The 26,274-nt window shown below is 40.6% G+C and overlaps 2 protein-coding genes across 2 annotated transcripts in view; one reads left to right on the top strand and one right to left on the bottom strand.

Annotated features, from left to right (window-relative positions):
* The window catches only part of chaf1a (chromatin assembly factor 1, subunit A (p150)), a 28,909-nt gene extending 10,770 nt beyond the window's left edge, over window positions 1-18,139 (bottom strand). Inside the window, exons 1-7 of the mRNA XM_010778795.1 lie at window positions 17,811-18,139; window positions 16,521-16,568; window positions 15,665-16,305; window positions 15,195-15,257; window positions 14,108-14,352; window positions 850-931; window positions 678-746 (exon numbers count right to left, since the gene is read on the bottom strand). Coding sequence (XP_010777097.1) covers window positions 678-746; window positions 850-931; window positions 14,108-14,352; window positions 15,195-15,257; window positions 15,665-16,305; window positions 16,521-16,568; window positions 17,811-17,874 — 1,212 coding nt within the window. The 5' untranslated portion in view covers window positions 17,875-18,139. The remainder of the gene's footprint in view (window positions 1-677; window positions 747-849; window positions 932-14,107; window positions 14,353-15,194; window positions 15,258-15,664; window positions 16,306-16,520; window positions 16,569-17,810) is intronic.
* Window positions 18,140-19,402: 1,263 nt separating this feature from the next.
* On the top strand, window positions 19,403-25,137 carry scamp4 (secretory carrier membrane protein 4). The gene is made up of 7 exons (XM_010774376.1): window positions 19,403-19,494; window positions 20,502-20,528; window positions 20,721-20,849; window positions 20,989-21,145; window positions 22,122-22,223; window positions 23,319-23,436; window positions 23,565-25,137. The coding sequence occupies exons 2-7, from the start codon at window positions 20,522-20,524 to the stop codon at window positions 23,751-23,753; spliced, it is 702 nt and encodes a 233-aa protein (XP_010772678.1). The 5' UTR covers window positions 19,403-19,494; window positions 20,502-20,521; the 3' UTR covers window positions 23,754-25,137.
* Window positions 25,138-26,274: the final 1,137 nt, after the last annotated feature.

Raw genomic sequence — 26,274 nt, 5'->3', positions numbered from 1 at the left:
GAGATCTTGCGTGGAGCCCCAGATCGAGGGAGATTATCAGTGGTCTTGTATGTCTTCCATTTTCTAATAATTGCTCCCACAGTTGATTTCTTCACACCAAGCTGCTTACCTATTGCAGATTCAGTCTTCCCAGCCTGGTGCAGGTCTACAATTTTGTTTCTGGTGTCCTTTGACAGCTCTTTGGTCTTGGCCATAGTGGAGTTTGGAGTGTGACTGTTTGAGGTTGTGGACAGGTGTCTTTTATATACTGATAACGAGTTCAAACAGGTGCCATTAATACAGTTAACAAGTGGAGGACAGAGGAGGCTCTTAAAGAAGAAGTTACAGGTCTGTGAGAGCCAGAAATCTTGTTTGTTTGTAGGTGACCAAATACTTATTTTCCACCATAATTAGCAAATAAATTCTTTAAAAATCAGATTTTCTGGATTTCTTTTTCTCCTTTTGTCTCTCATAGTTGAGGTATACCTAGGATGAAAATTACAGGCCTCTCATCTTTTTAAGTGGGAGAACTTCACAATTGGTGGCTGACTAAATACTTTTTTGCCCCACTGTAAAGGATCAGTGTTGCAACTCAAACATTACACCTGGTAAGATCATGCTGATTCAGCTTCACTGACTACTTGCGTTTTATCAAGCAATAAATTAACAAATACATACATTCGGTTATATCTACTAACCTTTGGAGCTTGTTGAATTTTTGATTTCTGCAGAAAACGTGTGATTTCTGCTTTCCCCGCTTTGACACGCTGTAAACAAAAACATTCAGTTAACAGCTCCATCTTAAATCTGGAACACGTTGTTGCAGCTTCTACTTTTTGCATCAACAAACACATTTCCACATTTACTTACATCCTTCTCTTCTTTTAACCTTTTCTCTTCTTCTTTCATTTGCTTCTCTTCTTCTTTCTTCCTTTTCTCTTCAAGCTTTGCCCTAAACCAAATTCAAAGTTCAGTTTAGATGAGAGAAATATTTGTTATTGCATTTACAGGGTATATGCAGGAATCCTTAAGTCAAATGTAATAACTTTTTTAAGGCCCTTTCCATACACTTTAAGACCTCATCGCCACTTCGAGTTGTAAGCGGTTACATTGGCGACACACTTTACCTCACATTGACTATATACAGTATTGATTGTCCTTCCTCCTTATCTTCCAACCATTTGGACGCAGACTTGCATTTCCCCATAACGATGTTTAACAACCGGCGTAAACGGACCTTCGCGCACTATCAAGCAGTGAGCGCGCGATGTCCTGTTCAGATGACGTCAAATCCAACGGGATGCCATTAAATAAACTACACAGAATCACACTACACACCTACGCAATGATTACATTCAGGCAGACTGTAGAATACAACCTCTTTGGACAATTTATATACGTATTGAAAAAAAGCTACAAAATGTAATACCTTGGAAAATGCCGTTTAATACTTTTTAATAGCCTTAATTTTCGCTAAATTGATTTGTCAGTATATAATCTGTTCAATATTTAATATTCCTTCCGTCATATATTTATGTATATATATATATTTGTATATATAATACCTTGTTAAATTCAACATGTATATTTTGTACTTTCTTGATTATTTCTAGTCTTTGAATTTTCATTGTATTGTACATTGCCTTGTTTTCTTATGCTGCTGGAACACAAACATTTCCCAAATTGGGATCAATAAAGTACCATCTTATCTGATCAACTTTGAATACTTTTTAAGACCCNTCAAAAAAAGTACAAAATATACATGTTGAATTTATTCAAGGTATTATATATACAATATATATATATATACATAATATATGACAGGATAGGAATGATTAATATATTGAACAGATTATATAGCTGATAATCAATTTAGCGAAAATTAAGGCTATTAATAAAGTATTAAACGCATTTTCCAAGGTATTACATTTTTGTTACTTTTTTTTCAAATCGTATAATATAACTTGTGCAAAGAGGTTGTATTCTACAGTCTGCCTGAATGTAATCATTGCGTAGGTGTGTATGTGATTCTGTGTAGTTTATTAATGCATCCCGTTGATTTGACAGTCATCTGAACAGGACACTTGCACTACTGCTTGATAGTGCGCGAAGGTCTTCTCACGCCGTTGCTAACATCCGTTATGGGGAATGCACAGTCTGCGTCCAAATGGTTGGAAGATAGAGGGAGTGAAGGACAATCAATACTGCGATATAGTCAATGTGAGGTAAAGTGTGTCGCCAAGTAACCGGTTTAAAACTCGAAGTGGCGATTGAGGTCTTAAAGTGTATGGGAAACGGGTCTTAAAAAAGGCTTTAAAAAAAGTTATTACATTTGACTTAAGGATTCCGGCATAACCTGTAAATGCAATAACAAATATTTCTCTCATCTAAAACTGACACTTTGAATTTGGTTTAGGGCAAAGCTTGAACCACAAAAGGAAGAAAGAAAAGAAGCAAATGAAGAAGAAGAGAAAAGGTTAAAAGAAGAGACAGATGTAAGTAAATGTGGATTGTGTTTGTTGATGCAAAAAGTAGAAAGCTGCAACAACGTGTTCCAGATTTAAGATGGACGCTGTTAACCTGAATGTTTTTTGCTCGCCGCGCGGAAAGCCGAAATCACACGTTTTTTGCAGACGGAAGAGAATTCAACACAAAGCCCAAAGTTAGTTAACGACATGTACTGTATTCTGTCACTTTATTGCTTGATAAAACCCGCAAGTAGTCAGTGAAGTCTGATCAGCATGACTCTACCAAGTTGTAATGTTTTGAGTTGCAACACTGATCCTTTACAGTGGGGCAAAAAAAGTATTTAGTCAGCCACCAAATTGTGAAGCTTTCTCGACACCTTAACAAAGAATGTAGAGAGGTACCTGTAAATTTTCATCCTAGGATAACTCAACTATGAAGCACAGAAGAGAAAAAAAAATCCAGAAAAAATCACATTGTACTGACTTTTAAAGACTTATTTTGTTAACCTTTATGTCGGAAATACAGATTTGGTTCACCTACCAAACAAAACAAATTTCTGGCTCTCAGCAGACCTGTGAACTTCTTTTTAAGAGCCTCCTCTGTCCTCGCACTTGTTAACTGTATTCAATGTGCACCCTGTTTTGAACCTCGTTATCAGTAATACAATACACCTGTCCACAACCTCAAAACAGTCACATCCAAACTCCACTATGGCCCAAGACCAAAGAGCTGTCAAAGACACCAGAAAACTAAATGAAGACCTGCACCAGGCTGGAAACTGAACGTGCCAATAGGTACAGCAGCTTGGTGTGAGAAATCAAGACTGTGGGAGCATTATTTAGAAAATGGAAGACATACAAGACCACTGAATATTATCTCCTCTGATCTGTGGGGCTCCACGCAAGATCTCACCCCGTGGTGGTTCAAAATGAGTATCACAAGAACGGTGAGCAAAAATCCCAGAACACACACGGGGGGACCTAGTCCAAAGGACCCTGCAGAGAGCTGGGACCGAAAGTAACAAAGGGCTACCATCCAGTAACCACTAACGCGCCAGGGACTTCAAATCCTGCAGTGCCAGACGTGGTCGCTGCTTAAGCCAGTATAATGTCCAGGCCGTCTGAAGTTTGGCTAAGAGAGCCATTTGAGATGATCCAGAAGAGTTTTGGGAGAATGTCATATGGTCAGATGAAACCAAAATATAATTTTTTGGTAAAAACTCAACTAGACCCGTGTTTGGAGGAGAAAGAATGCGAGTTGCGCAGCCAAAGAACACCATAACCTAACTGTGAAACATGGGGTGGAAACATCATGCTTTGGGCTGTTTTTCTGCAAAGGGACCAGGAACGAGCTGATCCCCGTGTCACAGGAAAGAATGTAATGGGGCCCATGTATCGACAGCCCGTGAGATTTTGAGTGACCAACCCATCCTTTCCATGCCAGCAAGGGCATTGAAGCGTGAAACGTGGCTGGGTCTTTCAGGCATGACAACTGATCCCAAACACACACTCCGCCGGGCAACGAAGGAGTGGCTTCATAAGAAGCATTCAAGGTCCTGGAGTGGCCTAGCCAGTCTGCAGGTCTCAACCCCTTAGAAAATCTTTGGAGGGAGTTGAAAGTCCGTGTTGCCCAGCGACAGCCCCAAAAACATCACTGCTCTAGAGAGATCTGCATGGAGGAAGGGCCAAAATACAGCAACAGCTGTGTGAAAACCATTGTGAAGACGTTACAGAAAACGTTTGACCTCTGTCATTGCCAACAAAGGGATATAGACAAAGTATCGAGATAAACTTTTTTTATTGAACCAAATACTTTTTTCCACCATAAATGTTGGCAATAATTCTTTAAAAATCAGACAATGTGTTTTTCTTGATATTCCTTTTTTCTCATTTTTGTCTCTCATATTGAGGTATAAGCTAGGATTGAAAATAACAGGCCTATCATCTTTTTAAGTGGGAAGAACTTGCACAATTGGTGGCTGACTAAATACTTTTTTGCCCCACTGTATATATTCCCTGTTTAACTAAGAAGGTACACCGGCTTGAACAAACCACAAGTAATTCAAACTGCATCTCTTGCTATTTTAGACACTTGCAGCTACGGTGGGATATTTGCTCCATTTGAGATAAAGAACACATGGCTCTGGCACCGCTTTGCCGGGTCAGTGTGAGGAGTCTGTTCTGGAGGAACTGGACCGGTGTTTGTTGAAACCTGCTGATACCTGAATGGACTGAAAGACTGGACAGGGACGGGCCCCGCAGCTCAGGACCCCACCAAACCTAGGAAAGCCACTAAAGGTTGAGACTGGACCGAACAGTGGTTATCCATGTTTGTGCACGTTTAATCAACAGTTCTCATGTCCAGCCACCTTACATTTATTGCAGATACTTCTGTCATCTTTGGTTTTTGTGTTGACACATGTTTAGATTATAATCACTAATTAAAATACCAGTAATGGGGTTAAAGTCACCCATCAATGCTATTTTCTAGGCAAGTAGCATGTAGGTCTCTGATAAAAAAATATATTATATATAAAAACCATGTTATGAAGTGTTTTGCTCCAAATACCAAACAGATCCACCCATTCTAGCCATGCCTCATATCCCTCTATTTCACTTCCTGTTTCAAAAGTGCTGATTTGGGGAAGGGTTATTTCTGAAAACAGTATGGAGCTCAAAAGGCTTTTCTCTCTTGCCGGTTATAGCACATAGGGTGAGTTCCTTTTTATTTTTCCTGCTTCTTCACACACATGCTCTGTGCAGTACAGGTTAGCTCTGGAGTTTAGCGATGCTAATATAAACAGTGCAACGACCATATTACATCCCAAAACAGTCAGGCATTGTTTTCTGGATAGCAACGTTTCTTGACATCGGACGCAAATCTGGATCAGCTCCTTTGTACGCCCGTTTTTAGAGATTTGGGTACGGAGGAAAAGAGAGAGGGTATATTTTTCTGACGCGCGTGAGTTCCTCGACACACCGGGAACACAATTTATGCATAAAAGCACATAAAAAAGTGCTTTTTGGCATGATAAGGTCCCCTTTGTAAATTAAAATTAACGAATCTTAAGTTGTTATCGGTGGTGGCGCCAAGGTATGCGCTGGGTAGGCTACCAGCCATAACCAAGGAGATGGCCCAACCAGAAAAATTATGTTAAAATAGCATGTTGAGAAACACGGATTGGCGCAAATATGACCGGTCCGTACGGTCGCAGCGACACCAAACGATCCTGCTGTAACAACAAGTGCACGTTACTGATGGCAATATGGGTTGAGACATTCTTAGTGTTTACTAGAAGAGGAGTGCAAGGAATAGTCTCAAGTAGTGGGGGAGTTTTATTAACACAAAGGTGTGGAAATTCTCTCACGTTAAAAATCAGCGCGCCGCCGGTCCAGTCAAATGCCTCCGAATGCCAATTTGGATATAGAACCTAACAGGCCAATCAGCAACGAAACGTTGGGTCTGCGCCATGCCTTACTGATTGAGATCTGTCGAACCCGCCATTCAGAAACCATTGGATCCTTCAAACGTGTACTACCATAGGTCACGTTCACCAGTGATCCCTTTTTATTTATTACAAGACAAATTTGCCGTTTAATTCATACAGTTCACATTTTCATTTGGACAGGGAAATAATCCACAAACCTCACGCGTGCGGTTAAATCCTGTCAAGGGTGGCGATATAGCGTGTATGTAAATACATTGCAAAATTACTGAATTGAGCCCCACCACTGTATGGTTAAGCCCTACCATAGATTACACAACAAAAATAGCTGGCGCCGCCACTGGTTGTTATGCATTTGTCAGCGTTCATATTCTTTATCTTCGTGCCTAAGTTTAGGCTTTAAGTTGGGAAAAGCATTTTTTTTCTCACACGGCCCGTGCTATGGAGATATAACATTTGAAGACCATTTCACATGTCTGAAAACCTATATAATGACACTACAAGAAAGGAAAGGACATAGTAGTAACAAAATAATTCATGGTTGTTGGATAAATGTTACATTTGTGCGCCCTGGTTCATGCATTGCCTTTCCTGAGAGCTTTATATGGTTAACAATCTTCCCCTCATGTCTTTCTGAATCCAAGCGATTGGTTTACCAGTGAAGAAGACTAAAAACCCAGATTGTGTGTCCAATCGTGGAACCGTTATGGACCATGAAGCGCTGCCAGTTCCATGCAAACCACCGTCCCAGCGGACTGGGCACCTGGAGAAAAAGAGTGGAAAAACATCCTCGCCTCGCTGCCCCCTTAGACAAGAAAAAGGACCAATTATTTGGCCAAAAACTGTTGGTTTTTGTTACACACCACAATCTAGAGATCCCGTGTAATTAAACCATAACTTTAACCTTTTAGGGTAGATCAATGACATTAACATCGAATACATTTAAAATCAATAATAACTCTTATTATTTCTGGGGATATGGGTAATATGTAAGGAAAAAGGACTATTAACTGAAAACCACAATACATACCCTATTGTTTCCCATCATTTTTAAGAGTTTGAGCCTTTCCCCCCCAAAATGGTCCGACTACAATTTAGAATGCTTGATGATGATCGGTGGTTCTGTCCTGCAGGGATGTGGTTGACATGAGTGGAACAGTGATGACGAATGTAGGAAAAACCGGGGAGAATCCCTGTCGCATAGTGAGGGTGAGTTTCATTCAGGGTAAAACCCATGCCAACATTTCTCTTTATTTTAAACATTTACTAGGGGGTCCTTTTATTACCTTCAACAAAACATATATCCAACAATATCTTTTAGGTACTTTAGGTTAATTATTGCTTACCTTGGTAATACAATAACACGAAGTGAAAGAAATTAATTGTGAACAGCGTTTCCGCGGTGGGGCGCTGCCGTCTTTAACGCCAATACTTGCCAGCCGGAAACGCCCTGAACCGAGCCGAGGGCGCCAAAAAAATAAATAATTGAGAGAAGATCGAGAGTTTTTATCGCTTGAAAGATGAATGAAAGAATTGAGTGGTGAATGATTCCTTACCCCAAGTGAAGGGATTCAAGTAACTATCGGGGTGTCTTTGTTCTCGAGTGAAGGAAAATGGAGCGTGAGATGGGTCGAGGAATCGGAGCAGCGGGGCGGTACTGGGTCCTTAACCACACCGTGTGGAGATAAAGGCAGCGCCAGAAGGCAAAAGCTCTCTGGTCTACCGGCCATTTCGTTCCTTACCCTCACCTATGGTCATGAAAGGATGGACGATAAGCGGGAGAAGATGGATGGATAGATAAAGGACAAGGACATCCCTCTGTTGGAGGGGGCAAAGGAGTCTGGTGGGATTCTTTTTGGAGATTGAAGATCTTTCCCCAGACATCGGCCAGGGCCTGCCACAGACAACACGGGAACGTCCCTGATTGGACGCGATGAGCGGGGGGGTGCCACCGAAAGGGAGGGACTTCGCCTCTCTATAGAGTGGCGAAGTCCCGCCCATCTACTTCGGACCCATGGAACCTTATTTCGGAAAAGTTATGTATTGAAGTCAATGGGGAGAGAAAGATTATCTTTCGATCTCGTTTGAATTGTTCCACGAATTACACATATGATGTTTGTCAATCTTAAAAAATTATTTCCAAATCAAAAAAGTCACAATTTGTTGTAAAACTGTTGAAATATAAGACTATGAAAAATACGCAACTAGAAAGACTACAAATCCCAGTCCCGCATGCTGGCTCCTACGGAACTGAGTATGTACAGCTCTCAACATGCCCAGTAGTGATTTTCACCTCTTTTAATACTTTTCGCCTCATTCTGAAAGAAAGAAGTTAAATGTGCCACCATCTCGGCGTGTGTTGCGAGGCGGGAGATGTAGTTCATTGAGCGGTTTCACACAAAAAAAAGTGTTACTTCACAGTTTTACGACACATTTTTATTTGTTTGACTTGCAAAATTATTTATTATAGCGGTTATCCTGTATTTAAATGTTTAATTTGACCGTTTTTTAAGACTTTGAATTGTTGTATTTTTCAGGAAGAGGAAGGAGGTGAAGGAGGTGAAGGAGGTGAAGGAGGTGACGATGATAGCGATGATGACGGCTTCTTCGTTCCTCATGGGTACCTTTCAGAGGATGAGTGTGCTCTAGAGGAAGAGGTATGAAGAGAGCTGCCATTTTGTTTGTTTTTCATACATCTAATTCTTCTTTACTTAATCTGACATGTGAGCATTCACTTGATTTAGCTGTTTTTTAGTTTCTGCTTCCTATTTGCACCCTTATTAACATACATTGAACCTTGTAGGAGGGTGGCGACTTGGAGAAGCAGAAAATACGTCAGAAAGTGAAAGCAAAGGAGTGGGACGAGCTGATGTCCACCAAGAAGAAGATGAAGGTGCTGGACCCCGTGGTGAGGGGCTGCCTCTGGGAGGGAGAAGGACCTGGACTGCAGCTCTTCAAGCCTTATGCTCTTTGTCTGGTGGAGCCTTTACCAAAGGTAGACACCAGCCCCGGCCAAGAGGAGCTTTCACTGAGGAAGAGCCAGAGAGAAGAACAATGTAAGTGTGTGTGTGACCGCATTCTCTTTGCCTTTGTGGGGATCAGCTGTTCTTTGTGACGTTGTTCGGTGCACATCCTGCATCTCTGACACATCACACCATCTGAAGTGACACAATCCGCACAGGTGACATCAATAACCGTTATGATGGCTTTATTTTGGCGAGTGCACAGTGCTAGTGCACAGTCCTAAAACCCGGAAATAAACTCCTGGTTCCTTCGACAAAAACGCAATGCAATTTCTCCATAGGATTTTGGAAAATAGCTGGAAATAAGGTCTGTGGTTGACACAAGAGACGGATCACGTTTTGTTCAGCCGGATAATATCCACATGTCTACCCTACTTTTATCATTTTCGAATCATAAATCTATTCGCCAGAAGGAAAATGCTAACGTTATGCTATAAACGAACTACAGCAGGGTCACTGCTTCAACGTCACGCCAACTCAAGATCCATATTCAAACATTCAGATTCAAAATGGTACAAGTTGAAGAGTTTGTTTTAACAGTTTGCAGGAGGCAGGCACTTGCTTTCAAGCAGAACACGGGGAAAAACAAACTTAGTGGGAGTGTTTACGTGTTCGGTGTAATGACGTACAACGGCCTCAACAACTTCTATAGTCCTATTCAGCCACTTGTTAACAACCATCGTTTTTCAGACACGTCAACTCTTCAAAAATCTCCAGTGGGGTCACTGCTGATGTATTTAATGTCTTAGAACAAAACGTGATATGTCTCTTTTTTTTTTATATACTTTATCTTACCTCATTTCCAGCTATTTTCTCAAATGCTATGGAGAAATTGCATTGCTTTTTGTCGAAGGAACCAGAAGTGGTAAAATGCTAACTTACTTCCGGGTTTTAGGACGCGTCACTGTGGCACTCTATTTCCAGGGCTCTATTAGTATGCTGGCTCACTTCATGGAATAGAGCCATTATGTATGATATCATTAAAGCCATATCTTTTCAGCCTTGAGATGCCAAAATGGCTGTGAAAAGGGTCTATGGAAGCTCACATAGTATAAAAAGACTATTTGGCACAGCCCTAGTATTTTGAGTATGTTTGGCTATATCTTAATGTATAGTTTGCTTGTCATAATATGGGCATGTGGGCTCAAATGACATGCACCTTACTGTAATTCCCTTAGAAAAACTGTATTATTGTGCCCATAAATTAAACGATGTGTATTGCCATATTGTTTAATGCTAGACTTGTGTTTGATACAGTAGTTACCATCATATACAAGCATTGTAGTTGAAACTTACCTTTTCATTTCACACTTGAACTATCAGTTAGGGCGGCACAATATTGGAAAAAACTGACATTGCGATTTTCCCCCCTCCCTGTGATATATATTGCGATATGAAAACATACAGGAAATGAAGAAAAGACAGTTTTTTTCCCCCGCAAACCATCCTTTCTTGAACTTCAATGCTATACAATTGGTATTTTTGTAACTATATTTAACCGGATGAAGGATCTTAAGTCACGGAAGGGACAGGATCCGGCGACCTCTCCCCAACCTCTGGGCGAGAACCCTGTTGCCCTCCCGGCGGACTGACAACCTCCCTCGACTGGAGATAGTGTGTCCGAGAGGGAGTAAAGCTGAAAGACCAGCGCCCGAATCTCTCCTATTTATATTAGCTCTAAAGAAAGATTAACTATTTATGTCCAAACGCGTAGGAAAATTTCGACTTCTTACTTTGATTGTAATTTAACGCTCACCGCTGTCGGTTACGACATTAACAAGAAGTGAAACATTGATAAGTGGTTGACAATACCTTGGTGTATTCTTCAAGAACTTATGCTACTACGACAAGATTATAACTCAGTCCTTTCTAAACAGCGTGCACTATCAGCGGTTGTGACGTTCTACGTTTTTGCTTTGATATGTCCCGCGGCACAAATACTATGTTTGACTCACTGTTCATAAAAAAGTAACAGGTAGCTGATTACAACGTCTTCAATAGTTTTCAAAACGCCAGTCAACGTTTACTTACTTCTCCACGGATTTTATGCGTCACTTGGTAGTGTTACAACTCTCTTCGTCCTTTACTTTTTTCCTTGAGTGGAACATTGACCGTCTCTCTTTCGGGAAACTAGGATCAAGTCTTTTATTAGGCAACTCATTCGGTACTATACCGCAAAGAGTGGCGGGTCATAAATCAAATCTGTCATCAACGGCCCGAGGTGTAACTCGAGTCGGGAGGAAAAATAATTTAGTTAAAAATAAAAATTTTTTGGAATATGGGTTTAGTCGGGTGAAACAACTTTTGTCCTTCACTTTTATCTCCCTATACTCGTACCGGGATCTTACCCTCTCGAGACAACGCATAAAACTCGTTTTGTGTAAGTATCTGCACAAAAAATATATAGACTCTTGGATACCGATAACGGATTTTTATCCGGTACTATCCACGTGAAATTTAATTTAGACTTGGAATATCATTTGTTGATGTCAGGGTTATTGTCGAAATTATGAACCAGACACCATTTGAGTGTAGAAACACCTGTGTTACTGTGTTAGAAGAACAGTAGAAAGGAGTCACAGTCCGAACTTTTGGTAGAACGGAGATGAACGACTTTTGGGTTACTATGTTCTTGGAACCTCGTGACGCCCTATGGGAGTCCCACTGCCTATTACGTACGATAACTCAACTAGAATTTCTCCTAAGTTACTTTACGACGCAATTTGTAAGATAAACTCTCGCAAAAGAGATGGACGGAGACCGCAGCGTGTAAAGAAAGTACTTGACCACTAACGTGTACGACGACACGAAAAGGAAACAAACCTCGCTACTGCTACACCTGCTCCCAGACACCCAACACCCCCTCAAAGGGACTCTTCGGCCCCGGTCGACGACAAGAAGTGCGCTGAGAAGAGCGTCGGGGACACCACTCCCATCCGCAGGTAACCGGGTCCCGTGTCCTTCTCGCAGGACTGGCTTCGCCGCAGTCTTGGAGGCGGACCGCATGGTCGTCGCAGACAATCGCACCTCGGGCGAAGAGTATTCGGGTCGCAACGAGAAGTAGTCCGGCGAAAAGTAGGAAATAAGACTACTTTCTCCCGTTTCTTTCAGAGTAATCTTATATTTGCGACTATTCTAAATAAAAGTTTACTCCTACGGTCACAAACACATCGAAAAATTTATACTTATCGGTTTTATGAAATGACAGAAAATTTTCCTTTTTATCGGAGTCGAGAATTTTAAATTTTTGCGTGGTAAACATCTAATGCAAATCAAGAAAATGTCAATTATAACTATTTACATCGTCACCGCCTGACCGCGGTAGCCCTGGCAAGTCCCGCCTTAGGGCTACGGCCATGCCTTCAAGCCTCGCTACAGCGCCGGCGGCGCAGCATCTCAGCCGCATCGGGCTTCGCAGCACCATGCTCGGCCGGTTGCACCGGCGCGCGCGCGCACGCCGTTTATATAATGTACTCGCCACACAAACATGAATCGGGTCAAGACTTCGACCCCGGCCAAGCTCTGCAGGCGCCGAAAAAAATAGGTCCAGGCCCGGGTCAGCATCTGTTGATCAGCAGCCATAGCATTGCCGAACACAGTGTATGATCGATAATTATCGACCTGCTTCACCCGGCAGCACTCAGGCCCGGTAATACATTCAGGTCATGCGGACTTTGTCGCTTGTCATGTGGGTGGTTTTTCTACCTGTACACGCAAACCTGGAGTAACCATTACGTCTCTTATAGTTTCATCAGACCTTTTTCATATGTTCACCCTGTTGCACGGATGGAAATTCGCAAGTCTTTCTTCTAGGAAATGTCAGTAAACTGTGTACTTATCGTTAACACCATCGTCACAAACCTTACACTATTTGATATACATGGAGTTCCCAGAAGGGTTTGTTACTCTGAAATGTCCATAGATTAATTGCGGTCGCAATGCAGTATCATATACAAACGACATCTCCCAATTACAGATGTATACGTACTGTAAGGCAGGAGCTCGCTAGCTGCGGTAGGCGCTAGCTACATATGATCAGTGCTTGCTGGGGGACGCGAAAATGGACGGCAAGCGAGCGCGACAACATAGGCGCCTTCCCAGACGAAGTGCGCGAAGGCGTCATTGGGGCGCAATAGTGCACTTATATCAACAAAATGGACCACCTACAAAGACGGACTGAGACTCCCGACTGCAAGCCCCCCGCACTTCTACTCCTCCACCAGCCGACGCTGTTTTGAGGACCTTGAGTGACCTACTAGTGGAACGACGACAACCACAACGGCGTCGTCTCCGTCGTCGGCTGACTCATGCTCCTCATTCTCTCGTAATCTCTAGAAAATCTTACACAGTAATCGGTCTCTCTATACATGACATTTTGGACATTTCCATATGTTGTAAGATGTCTTGTGTAAAACTAACGAAGACTTCTTTGTATGTATAATATATATCCAAGTGTTAAGTTGGTTCTTACATTACCGTTCCTATGGTTGACTATATGTATTTGACCGGTATTCCGAGCATATTAAGTTTTACTCACATGACCTATCATACCGACGGCTTTATTATAGCACAGCACTGCTATTAGCGCTATCACGCGTACGCGCTATAAGTGTAGCGCCCCGCCGCACAGTGACTTTTTTCTCTTTTTTCTTCGTCCTGAACGCTATAATTCATGGCCATGCAGTACAATGAGTTTAATAAGACCGCAACCGATGGTTATCCTTTTGACGTGCCGAGGAGGTACGTCCCCATGAAACTCACTCACTGTACGTCCGAACGTACGTGTCGTTTGGTGGTTAGTGTTAGGTTTGAGAGGTTTCGTTTGTCTGGGCCAACTAATTTCCATTTTTAATGACTGATTTCAGCAAGTAGTACCACAAAGAGGTCCAGTCAAGCCGCGACGATTGGCTCGATCGAGAGTCGAACAACGAGACTACTGATTNGCATGATATCAGATACATGTGTTATAAATCAGGGTGTCCGCAGGGTCTTAAAAAGTATTCAAAGTTGATCAGATAAGATGGTACTTTATTGATCCCAATTTGGGAATTGGGATCAATAAAGTACCATCTTATCTGATCAACTTTGAATACTTTTTAAGACCCTGCGGACACCCTGATTTATAACACATGTATCTGATATCATGCCACATGTATAACACTTGAGTAACAGGAGACAATGCAACTCTTACTCTTGCTTGGATTTCCGTAGATCCTCTTTTGCTTTTAACTTGTCAGCTTTTTCTTTTTCCTCCTTCTCTTTTTTCTCTCGTTTCTCTTGCTCATCTTTTTCTTTTCTCTCCCGTTTTTCCTTTTCTCGCTCTTCCTTCAGACGACGAGCTTCTTCTTTCTTTTTCTCTTTTGCAGCTTTAGCCTCTTCCCTTTGGCGGTCCTTCTCCTGCCGCAGCAGATGCCTCTCCTCCTGTTCTTGGACTTTCTAAAATTCAAAAGTTCAGTCAGTTTTTCTCTCCTACAGGTTTAAGAAATCCGGTTGTGTATAAACAAATATTCTAAATTCAAACCCCAACTTGCAGCGTACAGAGCGCCACAGTGACGCGTCCTAAAACCCGGAAGTAAACTCCTTCCGGTTACTTCGAGAAAAGCGCAATGCAATTTCTCCATAGGATTTTGGAAAATAGCTGGAAATAAGGTCTGTGGTTGACACACATTTAAGAGACGGATCACGTTTTATTCAGCCGGATAATATCCACATGTCTACCCTACTTTTATAATTTTCGAATCATAAATGTAGTTGCTAGAAGCAAAATGCTAACGTTATGCTATAAACGAACTACAGCAGGGTCGCTGCTTCAACGTCACGCCAACTCAAGATCCATATTCAAAAATACAGATTCAAAATGTTACAAGTTGAAGAGTTTGGGTCAGTTTGCAGGAGGCAGGCACTTGCTTTCAAGCAGAACACGGGGAAAAACAAACTCAGTAGGAGTGTTCACAGGTTCGGTGTAATGACGTACAACGGCCTCGACAACTTCTGTGGTCCTATTCAGCCACTTGTTAACAACCATCGTTTTTTCAGACACGTAAACTCTTAAAAAATCACAAGGGGGGGTCACTGCTGATGTATTTAATATCGTAGAACAAAACGTGATCCGTCTCTTAAATGTGTGTCAACCACAGACCTTATTTCAAGCTATTTTCCAGAATCCTATGGAGAAATTGCATTGCTTTTTGTTGAAGGAGCCAGAAGTGGTCAAATGCAAACTTACTTCCAGGTTTTAGGACGCGTCACTGTGGCACTCTATACTGAGAAAGACCCACCTTCAACGAGCGCCTTCTGATATTTTTCTGATCTGATGGTATCTTGGGGGTCGTCTTTGGCTCCTATGAGGTTAGAAACAAAAACAAAAACGCTTATAATGATTGTTAAATATGTTTGACACAATGTCAACCAGCCTTGTCAATAATTAATTTGCATGCTGACAATTATTGTACTATACTTTGAACTCTCATACGGTTGGTATTTAAGAAATATTCTTGTGTTTTCATCTATAATATATCTCAAGGCATTTGTCTGAATTAACAGATGTTTTACTTTTTCAATCAAGCCAGTTTCTATTGTTATAACAGCAACAAAAAAAGTATCTAAAACATTAACTGATAAAGCAATTGTTTTGTGTCTTTATGATAACATATTAAAAAAAACTTTCATCAAAGCTCTTTTTACCATTCTGAACCTGGTGATAAGTCATTTATTTGTATGCAGATACAGCAATGGTAGATGTACATACAGTGCTGGGTGTAGAAGGGGATGTAGGGTCATCAGTCTTGGACTTCTCTGGTGAGCTTTCGGATGTGCCGCTGGCGGACGAAGCTGACAGCATGGACCTGTTTCCCGACTCCTCCAGCTCCTCTGGCTCACTTTCAGAATCCTGCGTTGTGTCAATCTGCGAAACTGAAGCTGTCAGATTAGCCTCTTCTTCTTCCTCCTCCTCCATCTCTTCGTCCTCTTCATCTTCATCTTCTTCCTCATCTGTCTCGACAACTGTGCAGTCTAAAGTGTGTGTTTTAGGAGAGCTGGATTTCTCAGACAATGTAGTTTTATCTTTTCCCAGATGCTTGTCTTTCGCTGGGAGGCGGGATGAGGTGGTAGCAGGTGAAACAAGGCGCTTAATGGGAGACAGGGCGTTGTCTGCGGTCAGATCTATAACCATGTTCTCATCCGCTGGCGCAGGGCGCCTTCGACTCAGGAAGCCATCAAGGGGCCCGCGGCCGTTAACCAAGGGCGGTCCACAGTGTGCAGAGAGCGCAGAAGATTCATTCTCATTCTCCCTGTCCGAGTCGCCTGGTTTGGGGCAGGTATGTGCACAGGGGCGTTTAGGTGGCTGGTTCTCTTTAGGTTCAGGGTTCATGCGCTTGAATGGGAGACGAGCTGCAGGCAGAATAATTAAAAAGAAAATCGTATGACTATATTTTATATATAAAAAACTGGGGAATAATACAGATCAAAAAAGTATCTCAAAATGTGCAGAAGTTCTTTAACAGTCAATACATTGACAGTACAACTATGCAACCAAAAGCTATCATTATTTTTTCTTATCAAATTAAATAACATTGAAATAGTGTAAAATATGAAGTTGAATTTACCTTGGATAAGTTTTTTGTTGGCATTTTTACTCGACTTACAATCCATGCCTGAAAAAGGAAAAGAAATAGCACATTAGAAAATAATAATTGTCACCACATCTTCACTTCAACATGATCAACCTTGATGTGTTCATTTTGACAACTGTGGAACTGATGGGATTTTTGCAGAATGTAAAAACACAATGTTGACTAAGAATGATACCAACTTTAAATACAACGTTTAAGTATAAAACTCTTTTGAATTACAATCTTTAAAAAAGAAAAAAACCTAGGACCCACTCAGCCAAATTAAATTGTGAAGAGCAACGTCACATTAGTTTACTGCTGTATTAACCAGATGCCGGTGACGCTAATGCACTTTGGGTTTACACATTCGAACCACCATGTATTGATGTGATAGTCAATCCAATACCACACGTCTTAAAAGTATTACTTTTAGAAATTGTTGAAATGAATTCCTTTGCAACGTTTGCGTCCAAACGTTAGTGTTGCATTGAATTTAGTGGTTGTGTTTGGTTTGCTCTCCCGCCAACCGGTGTATTATTAGTCTGTGCTGCAGGCCCAGTTGGGTCCGCAGAGCAGGAACTCTTTCATAGGGCTGTCAGGCAAAGGTGTACGCCTGACCACAATGCTGAAAACTTCGCATTGTAACATTAATGTAAGTATATTCCCAATAACTTTGGGTATGTGAAAGCAACGAGAACGTAGCCGCTCTGGAGTGACACCTTTGGAAATAGTTTTCATATGAGGTTGACCAAATCACAATTGCTAATGAGACTAGCTTTTCTGCTAACCTCACAAAACTGGCTACAGATAAGCACCTCAGGCAGAGCTATGACCTAGCAGAGAAACGGTAACAGTCACTCAGAAACACGCTCGAGCCCGAATAGTAGGGTGAATTGAAACAATGTTGGTATGAGGCCTAACCAACTTTGTCATTACTTTGATGTTAATGTTGACGAATTGATGTTACAACTTAACATTTGTAATGCTGAGCAGCAAGCTAGCTTTACATAGCTAGCTTTAATGTTTGGCAAGTTGGCAGATGTTTATATCAGTTAACGTCTGCCTTGTAACATTGTCACCATCGTTACTGAACCTTTATCGGCAGGAAAACGTTAACCAACGACAAAACCTAACCTTAAGCAACACATATTTATGTTTTTCCTCTGTTTGTGGACGCTAACCTGCAGAACTGCATTGTGACCGTATTATAAATGTAGATTGTTCATTGTGGCAAGACGTTTCAACTGCCTACAACTTAATTAATAGAAAGCGTTAACGTTGTACCTCTTCTGCGGGGAGTCGATGCTGCCAGATGTCCGTCCACAGATGGAGTTTCCGCCGCCAACATCCCAACCACTAAGCCGGTGTTCCACTCGTTTATGAATACTCCGTAAAGAAAACGGTGCAGGTAGCCTAAAAAAACCGAGAATGCAACCGACCACAAATCAAATACTATACTGCTATCTAAACGACATGTATTTCTAATTTATTCACATAAAACATAACGCATTCTCTTTCCGCATCTTCCACACAGTCCCTTAGTTCACCCCACTGCCTGCCTCGCGCTCCCAAGTCGGAATTGGCGGGAGTGTGTCATTGCATCAATCACCGTAGCTGATTGGTCAAAGCCAAGTTACTGATCCCCGGTTGAGGCGCTTGTTTTGCACAACTGCGTTGTGCGTTTACGTGGGTGTTTTGTGAAATTAAGCGCTTTGGGACATTTCTAAAAACATTAGAACTAAAATAGTTGGAACTTTATCACCACAGAAAGGCACAATTATATTGGCTCATTGCGTCTTCCGTCTTGTGTTTTCTAAGAAAATATACTATCTCCACCGTGTTCGGGACACCCTGTGCTAGAAAACGAGAGATGGCCACGCCTTCTGGCTGATGTCTTAGGCTTTGTAATTGGCTGAGGAGCTTCATATACAGAAGTTATGGTTGCCATGTTGTGAGAAAATATAATGAAAGAAAGTAGTACGATTTTGGGTACACTTTCAATCAACCGTTCTCATCACGAATTAGGGTAATATTTCGTTATGAAACCCCTGTGTTGCATAACGACAATACCTGACTCTGATATACTTGATAGTATAACACATTTGTAGAGTATTTTTTGCAAAACTGCGTTTAAACATTTTGCAAGTTTAAAATATAATTTGTCACTCGCTTCATCACCCACACGTTTTTGCGTTATGTCAATGACAAAGTTGTCCAATGTTGATCAGTAATGGCAACAAATGTTCATCTGCTCCGAGATAATAATGGCACTGGAATGAATACTTATCCCTGCCTAATTTCAAACACGTTTTTGTCAATTACAAAAGGAGATGTCACATAAAAGTGCAATGTTGTTCTAATGTACATATTCCCTTTTTACTTTTTGTTATTCAGGTGCTGTTATTATTATTTATCAAAAGGAAGGGCATATTAATCCACTCCATAAATCTATAGATGTTCACCATCAAAGGCTGCTGATGCTGTATCAAGTTAGATTAAAATATTGTTAAAATGAAAACAAATGTAAAAAATAGGTTTTAAATTGAGTTGATAAAGTTGGATTCGTGGGTACAAAATAAATAAATAAATGATTAGGTAAATAATATAATGTTAATTGATGTTATTACCTTTAAATGTTATGACAACGATCAAAAATGTATAAAGGCAAATAATCCTGATAAAATCTGAGTTGAACCCTGAATGTACTTTCATGAGTGGGTGGGATCCGCGAACTGTAGTGTCATGTTGCTGTCACGAGTTTCCCGTTTACCGCGCACATGAATCATGGGACGTGTAGTTCTTTATGCGCCCAAGCTTGTTGAATGCATACAGCTAAGAACTACAAACATTAAACTTGTGGCGCAGCCGCAGTACGTTCAATGGCTGAGGGTCGCAAAAGCGCATCCTGAATGAATCTCCGGTCCGCTGCAGTTGTCGACGGAAACGAAAGGAGATACACGATATCCCGGTAACGTTGGCATAGTTTTATAACGCATTCCGGTTACTTTAACACCGTTTTACTTCTAGTCCGACTGCCAGTTAGTCAAATACAGCATCAACGTTATGGAAAGGCTTCCAACTGCTTCTGTTGGACTAACGTTACTGAGCTGCCTAACAACCAGCTTTAGCTCATTACAGTATCAACAGAAGTACTCCGATATTGTACTTAAGTAAAAGTAGAAGTACCAAAGTGTTGGACTAGTCTGTTACAAGTTACATTCCTGCATACACAATGTTATTTAAGTAAAAGTACTAAAGTAAAAATATACATAAAGCTCCAAAAAGTAGATTGCAGATTGACTAATATATAATATATGTTCTGATTAAAGCTGGTCATTTTGATTGTATACTGCAGGGTAGCTTGTGAATGTTACTCCAGGTGTAGCAAAGTCTTATTAAGTGTTGATTATATTTCACTTCATTTATCCAAATCTATGTTGTTGAGTAAAAGTACACTATATACCTCTGAATTGTATTTGGGTAGAAGTACAAAAGTAGCAAAAATGGAAATACTACAAAAAGAGTCCCTCAAAATTATACTTAAGTTCAGTACTTGAGTAAATATACTTAGTTACTTTACACCCCTGTGTATAATGTCACACATATGATCACTTCACACAGCATTATACTTAGAAGGAAAACAGCAGAATCTCACTTTTTTATGTCCAAAATAATATTTATTCAAATGGTCTTATGCAGCTACATTTTCCATTTTCAACGTTAAATTGACTATAGTTTGGTCTATGAAATGTGTACAAAAACTGTCAAACACAGCCATCACAACTTCTCAGAGCCAAATGTTGCTTCTTCAGATGTCTCGTTCAACCAGAAGTCCTATACCAGAACATTTTTAGTTTAAAATTGAGTTAATAAAACAAGTAAAAGAGACTATTATATGACATATATTATGTATACATATAAAAGTACGAGGGTTAATTGTCTAATTTCATTTCTGTGTATATTCATATTATCCAGGAAACTGTTGGGATTTCAAGATGGCAGGTTAGTCACTTAAAACACGTTTCTATCTATCTATCTATCTATCTATCTATCTATCTATCTGTCTATCTCACTATCTGTCTATCTATCTATCTTGGTAAATTCACAATCTACACTACACTTGCCCATCCTTTAATTAAATAAACTCTTACTCAGAACAGAAATAATAAAATGACATGTTGCATCCTTTTTCAGACCGTGCCAACAACTTTCCTCCCCTGCCCCAGTTCTTCAGAATAAAGCCATGCTTTTATCACAACATTGAAGAGGAAATACCTGCACAGCACCAGCAGTTGGTGCGCAGAGTCTACACTCTTTGGATGAGTGAGTGTTGCCGCATACATTAAATAGTTCTTTGAATTTATCTTGGAATAGGAACATGAATCTCTTCTTTCTACTACTATGCACAAAAATGAATCACTTCCCTTTCTCTGCTTTCCTCCACTGTCCCCTCTCCCCGCAGTGTATTCAGGCACACTGTTTCTAAATGTGATCTCATGTATTGCTTGGTGGGCTGGGGGTGGAAGTGCCACAAATTTCGGCTTTTCACTACTCTGGCTCCTACTGTTCAGCCCGTGCAGTTACACCTGCTGGTTCAGACCACTCTACAAAGCCTTACGGTTAGTCACCATCTTATTAATGTCATTATGCTGTATCATTTCTGAACGTGGTATATTTAAAGCACAAATCACCCAAAAAGTCTCTGCATACTTTACAGAATACAATGTAACATCAGACACACAAGTATGAGACATCACACTTGATAACGCATACAGACAAAATGTAAAACACATCACCAGCAAAGTTAATGTAGGTCAGGCCATTTGAAAAGTTAATTAAGCAATGAGGTTAACATGGAGGGGAGCTCAATGAGCAAAAGCTCTACACAAAAATACTTTTTGTTAAAATGTAGGTAAGATCTTTGGTAGGGAAGAGATAAGAGTAGGAGGAACTGAACAGAAGACTGTGGATTAAAAAAAGCTTGATGGCAATAGAAATAGGAAAAACTGTTCCCAGAAAAGTCAGTTGGAATTCATCCCAACTGCAATTACTGATTCAAATTCTGTCATCTACCTGCCTGCGTAACTTCACACACTACAAGGCCAAGCAGACACACTATCCCAACACTAGCATGCAGGCTGTGAGTATCACTCCCCAAGGAGGAGTACAGACAGTGTTCTTGGTTGGATATCGTCAAAATGCAGCTTACAATAACGGTTTGATCCAACATACCTTATCCTGCTTGAGAAAGTCTTATATTTCACACCTTCAGGCTGATTGTAAACACTGTCTCTACAGCAGGCTACAGCAGCGTAGGGGCTCCTCATTTCAAAATGTGATTACTGGAAATAATGGGATCTAATCATAAATGCTGCTTCTAGCCAATATCACCCCCACTGATTTTCCTTTACACTTCCAAAGTTTGGACTGTATGATTGTGAAACTAGTGTGAAATAGTTTCCTCTGTGGTATCATAAACACTCACCTTCTATCCTCAGGGTTGATAAATGGTAGGAGGAAGCAGCACTGCAACAAAAATAGTGCAGCTCTTGGATTGTGAGTGTATCATCCTTGTGTTTTCTCTTTTGTTCACAGGGCTGACAGCTCGTTCAACTACATGACCTTCTTCTTCATCTTCTTCCTTCAGTGTGTCTTGGCTCTAATCCAGACTATTGGCATCTCTGGCTGGGGAACAAGGTCAGTAGTTAAAAAAAGAAGCTCTAAAAACTGTGCGCATGTTTCATCATCGAGTGGGTCATGACGAGGGCTTTTGTCAAATGATCAAGGCAGCTGGGAAATGTGTTTCCATCAGACATTTTCACACGTGATGATTTAAGTATCCATACATTATCTGCACATTTTTGCTTGTTTATTCTATTCATTATAGTTTCCTCCATGGTTTAGGACGAGGGGTTGTTGTAGTCGCGGTACATGGGGTTGAAAGGTTTTAACCATAACATTAAAATACTAGTTTGGATCTCTTGAAGTGGGGCTGAATGAGGTACTTAACCACAGCAGTAAATTGCTTTGCTTCTGTTGTGGCACTCCTGTCTGTTTCTCTTAACGTCCGTGCCGACCATCATTTATTGTAATTGACTAAAGATAAGTACCTTATGTGGCTCCACTACAAAAAACGGGAACTATCCCTTTACGAACCGATGAGGCATACTTTGAGTATACAAACCCCGATTCACATGAAGTTGGAATGCTGTGTAAAAGAAAAATGATTTGCATCATTGTTTTTATTTACGTTTTACACAATGTTGCAACTTACAAATATTTATTTTTATTTGTGTTTAACTCTTAACAACAAGGTTTTTTGGGCAAACTATAATAAAAGTTCATAATTTTTTCACATTTCTACAAACAGATTGTCTTGAATTATCATGTTAATTGATTATTAAGACTACTTTTTTGAGTACATTATACAAGCACGTGTCACATCTAAATAACTACAGTCAGAATGCCATATTGATATTTTATTTTAGAATAGATGTAGACATTATTATCACCAACCATGTTCTTAAAGCTAAGCAATATTGGTGTTCAGCTGCTTAAGTCAACAATACTATTCACTCATGATAACAACAAGTAACATGTAATTATAAAATGCGTCATGTAAAGTGAATGTGACACTGATCATCCTGAAGCTGTTTGCCACTGCATCTGTTTGCGCACTGCTTAATGTCTCATTGGTTACTTTGGGTAATTGTATTCAATCCACTTTGCTAATTGCATACTGTGAAACACTAACCCGTACTACTCCATCTCACCCTCACCAACTCATCATAGCGGCTGGATTGCGACAATGATGTTTTTCAGCACAAATGTGGGCTCCGCTATAGTGATGCTTATCACAACTCTGCTCTTCACTGTGGTGACTGCTTTAATGGCACTGGTTCTCATTAAGGTGAGCATACACTAAAAAACACACTTGCATTTGTCCATCATCTATATAAGCCCACACAGACGCTTAAAAACAGACACAGATGCAGATTATGAACAACACTTTTTTTACACTTTCCTTTCCTGTGGTAGGTGCACAGAATGTACCGAGGCGGCGGCGGCAGTATGGAGCAGGCTAAGGAGGAGTGGAGCACCGGGCTGTGGAAGAGTGCTCCTGTGAGGGAAGCAGGTTTTAACGCTGTTGCTCAGACAGCCCAGGGCCCGAGTTTGCCCCAGTACCCTGCCGCAGTGCCGAGTTACCCCGACAACAGCCACTGGTGATAGGAGAGAGTCACCACTAGAGGGAGACAGATAGCTGGTCGTTTTTAAGCAGCATATCATCTCACCCTGACATGATAAAATGCTTAGAAATATTGTTTTGATTGTTCACTTGATCTTAGCACTGCACTTGTAGTAGAGGGTTATCTTCCTAACATGCCATTACATTTCAATTTTTGTTTACATATATTTTATTATCAAATGAATGAGAGAGAACTACAGTTTTATGCTTAAAAAAGTCTTGCAAATGTGCAATTGGAAACTCAAAAAGAATGCAAACTGTTTCAGGATAGCAGTGTGTATAGGATGTGTGCCTTATGGACCTTTTTATGAAAGCATTGTTTTATGTATTGCAAAATCTGCATGCTAGAAATCATAGTATGCCAAACCACAGTTTTTTTGCTTTTGCAACAAGAGAGCAGCTGCAAACTGCACGTTTTTTATCTGGTGGAATTGATTTCTTTGTAATACATGTATTCTGTGTCAGGAGTTCAGGTTATTTTTGATGCGTTGTGCTTGAAATCTCCATGCTTGCCTACTGGCTGTAATTTCTTGCCTTAATATTGCGTGCAGATTTTGTATGTAAAAACTATCTTGCTTGACTTTCGCCTTAAACAGCTTTTTGTGTTAGACTGAACTTTTGCTTCAGTGAAGCAATGTGTGGAAACATTTCAAAAGTTTTTCACTGAGTGCTCATGTGCCAAAACACTAACACTTTCCATTTTTTTGATACTGGAAAAAAGTCACTACCAAAGTAGATTTATTCAGTTACACTGTTTGCTTTTAGTGGTCAGCACCCTGCAGTGAAGGATAGGGTCCTTCTGCTGTTGACAATGTTTCAGTCGCTTTCACTTTCCCCCAGATAGACTGAGTATGTTTGTGTGACTGCAGTGTGTTTTCATGCAGCCTATCATGGGGTTCAGACTGAACAGGATTCTCTTATTTCAAAAAAACTGACCTCGGGTTACAACCGAGTCGACTGACTGAAAAAATAATTGCAAATGGATTCAGCGGTGTAGTAAAATGCACACATGGTGTGTTAAAACACTATCTGTTAACTGATTAAATGTCATTGCAACAATCATATGTGAAGAATCTGATTCAACCCAATGATTTTGGCTTTTTATGCAGGTAAAATATAAGTTTAACTGCTTTTTATTTCGGCAGAATGATACCAAAAGCCTATATGACGCTAGGCACCTGCTGGAAGTAAAAGGTGCCTGCCTCATTATTTGATTTACTTTTATTCTTGTTATGAAAGTGTCCTCTATGGCCAACTGCCAAAATCAGTATTTAAATTGTTTTCTCCTGATATTTGACAAGTGCGATATTGTAAAAATAACCTTAAAATATTGCAACATTTCAATAAATATTATTATTCCCAATATTTCTGTGTCCTCGCTGAATATTTTAAGGTTGGAAAATGTGGTGCAAATCCGAAAAAATTGCCAAAAACTTTCATAATACAGAAGTGATTTTTTATGGCTGTATTCCATTCGGTTATCTGGTGTGTCGAGTAATGTTAGAACATCCAACTGTTAAGTGTTTAAGGTTTGATTTTCTTTCCAAATGATTTTATACAGTATTGTTTTGGTGGTATGAAAACGTAGGAATATTGGAGATTTTTGTTTGTTTGCATATTAAAGGTCCCATGACATGGCCATTTTTACTGATCATAATTCCATTGTTGAGGTCTACTAGAATAGATTTACATTGTTCAATGTTCCAAAATCGCATTGGTTTTCTCATACAGCATCTCTGTATGTATAGTATGTGTGTTCACTCTCTGTCCTACACACCTTGTTGGAGCTCCTGCCCCCCCTCCCTATGAGCCCACTGTGCTCTGATTGGTCAGCTCGCCCACTCTGTTCTGATGAGTCCACCGCCGTTACAGTGGAACATCAGTGTTTATGTCTTACAATGGCGTTTGTTAGCAACCAGCTGTACTACATACTTACATTTAAATGTGTGCTGCGTCGGTTCAGCCATTCTCCGCAAGGGTTTTTGAAATTGGTCCGTGCGCAAAGCATTGTGGGGATTTTAAGGACGCGAAGTCTACCCATGTGCAGCTTCGAAATTTCCCCCAAACTAAGGACGCGGCCTCGGTGGAATTCCAAGTATGCTGGAGATTGGAACAGTACTTCGGCGGCACTCGATGANTCATGTTCGGCCCGACTCCCATTTACTGCCGATTTCGGGCCGGTGTATCTGGGCCTTTACATTTTAGTATTTGCATTTGTACGATGCTCCAGACTCCCTACATTTTTAAATGTCTTTTGGAGTCATGCAGATGCCATATAGAGATCCCAAATGTAATGACGGTGCGGATTAGGGCTGCATGATATTTTGTGTCGTGATGATAATCGCGTTATGCGCATGCACGATATTCCCATCGCAGGACGTGCGATTTTTTTAGAATTTAGTTTTTAGGAAGTGCGATATTAAGTAGGCAAATTTAACTCAAACACGTCATGTTACAATTATATTGCTGCTTGCTACAAAAGGAAAAGGTACTTGAGTGAGT

The sequence above is a fragment of the Notothenia coriiceps genome, unplaced genomic scaffold (genome assembly GCF_000735185.1).
Source record: "Notothenia coriiceps isolate Sejong01 unplaced genomic scaffold, NC01 NC01_scaffold00000339, whole genome shotgun sequence".
NCBI lineage: Eukaryota > Metazoa > Chordata > Actinopteri > Perciformes > Nototheniidae > Notothenia > Notothenia coriiceps.
This window is presented reverse-complemented; position numbering and strand designations above follow the sequence as displayed.

Coding starts and splice junctions, on each gene's coding strand:
- scamp4 (XM_010774376.1), top strand. Junction 21,146..22,121: donor CCACTCTACAAAGCCTTACG/GTTAGTCACCAT, acceptor TTTTGTTCACAG/GGCTGACAGCTCGTTCAACT. Junction 23,437..23,564: donor TGGCACTGGTTCTCATTAAG/GTGAGCATACAC, acceptor TTCCTGTGGTAG/GTGCACAGAATGTACCGAGG.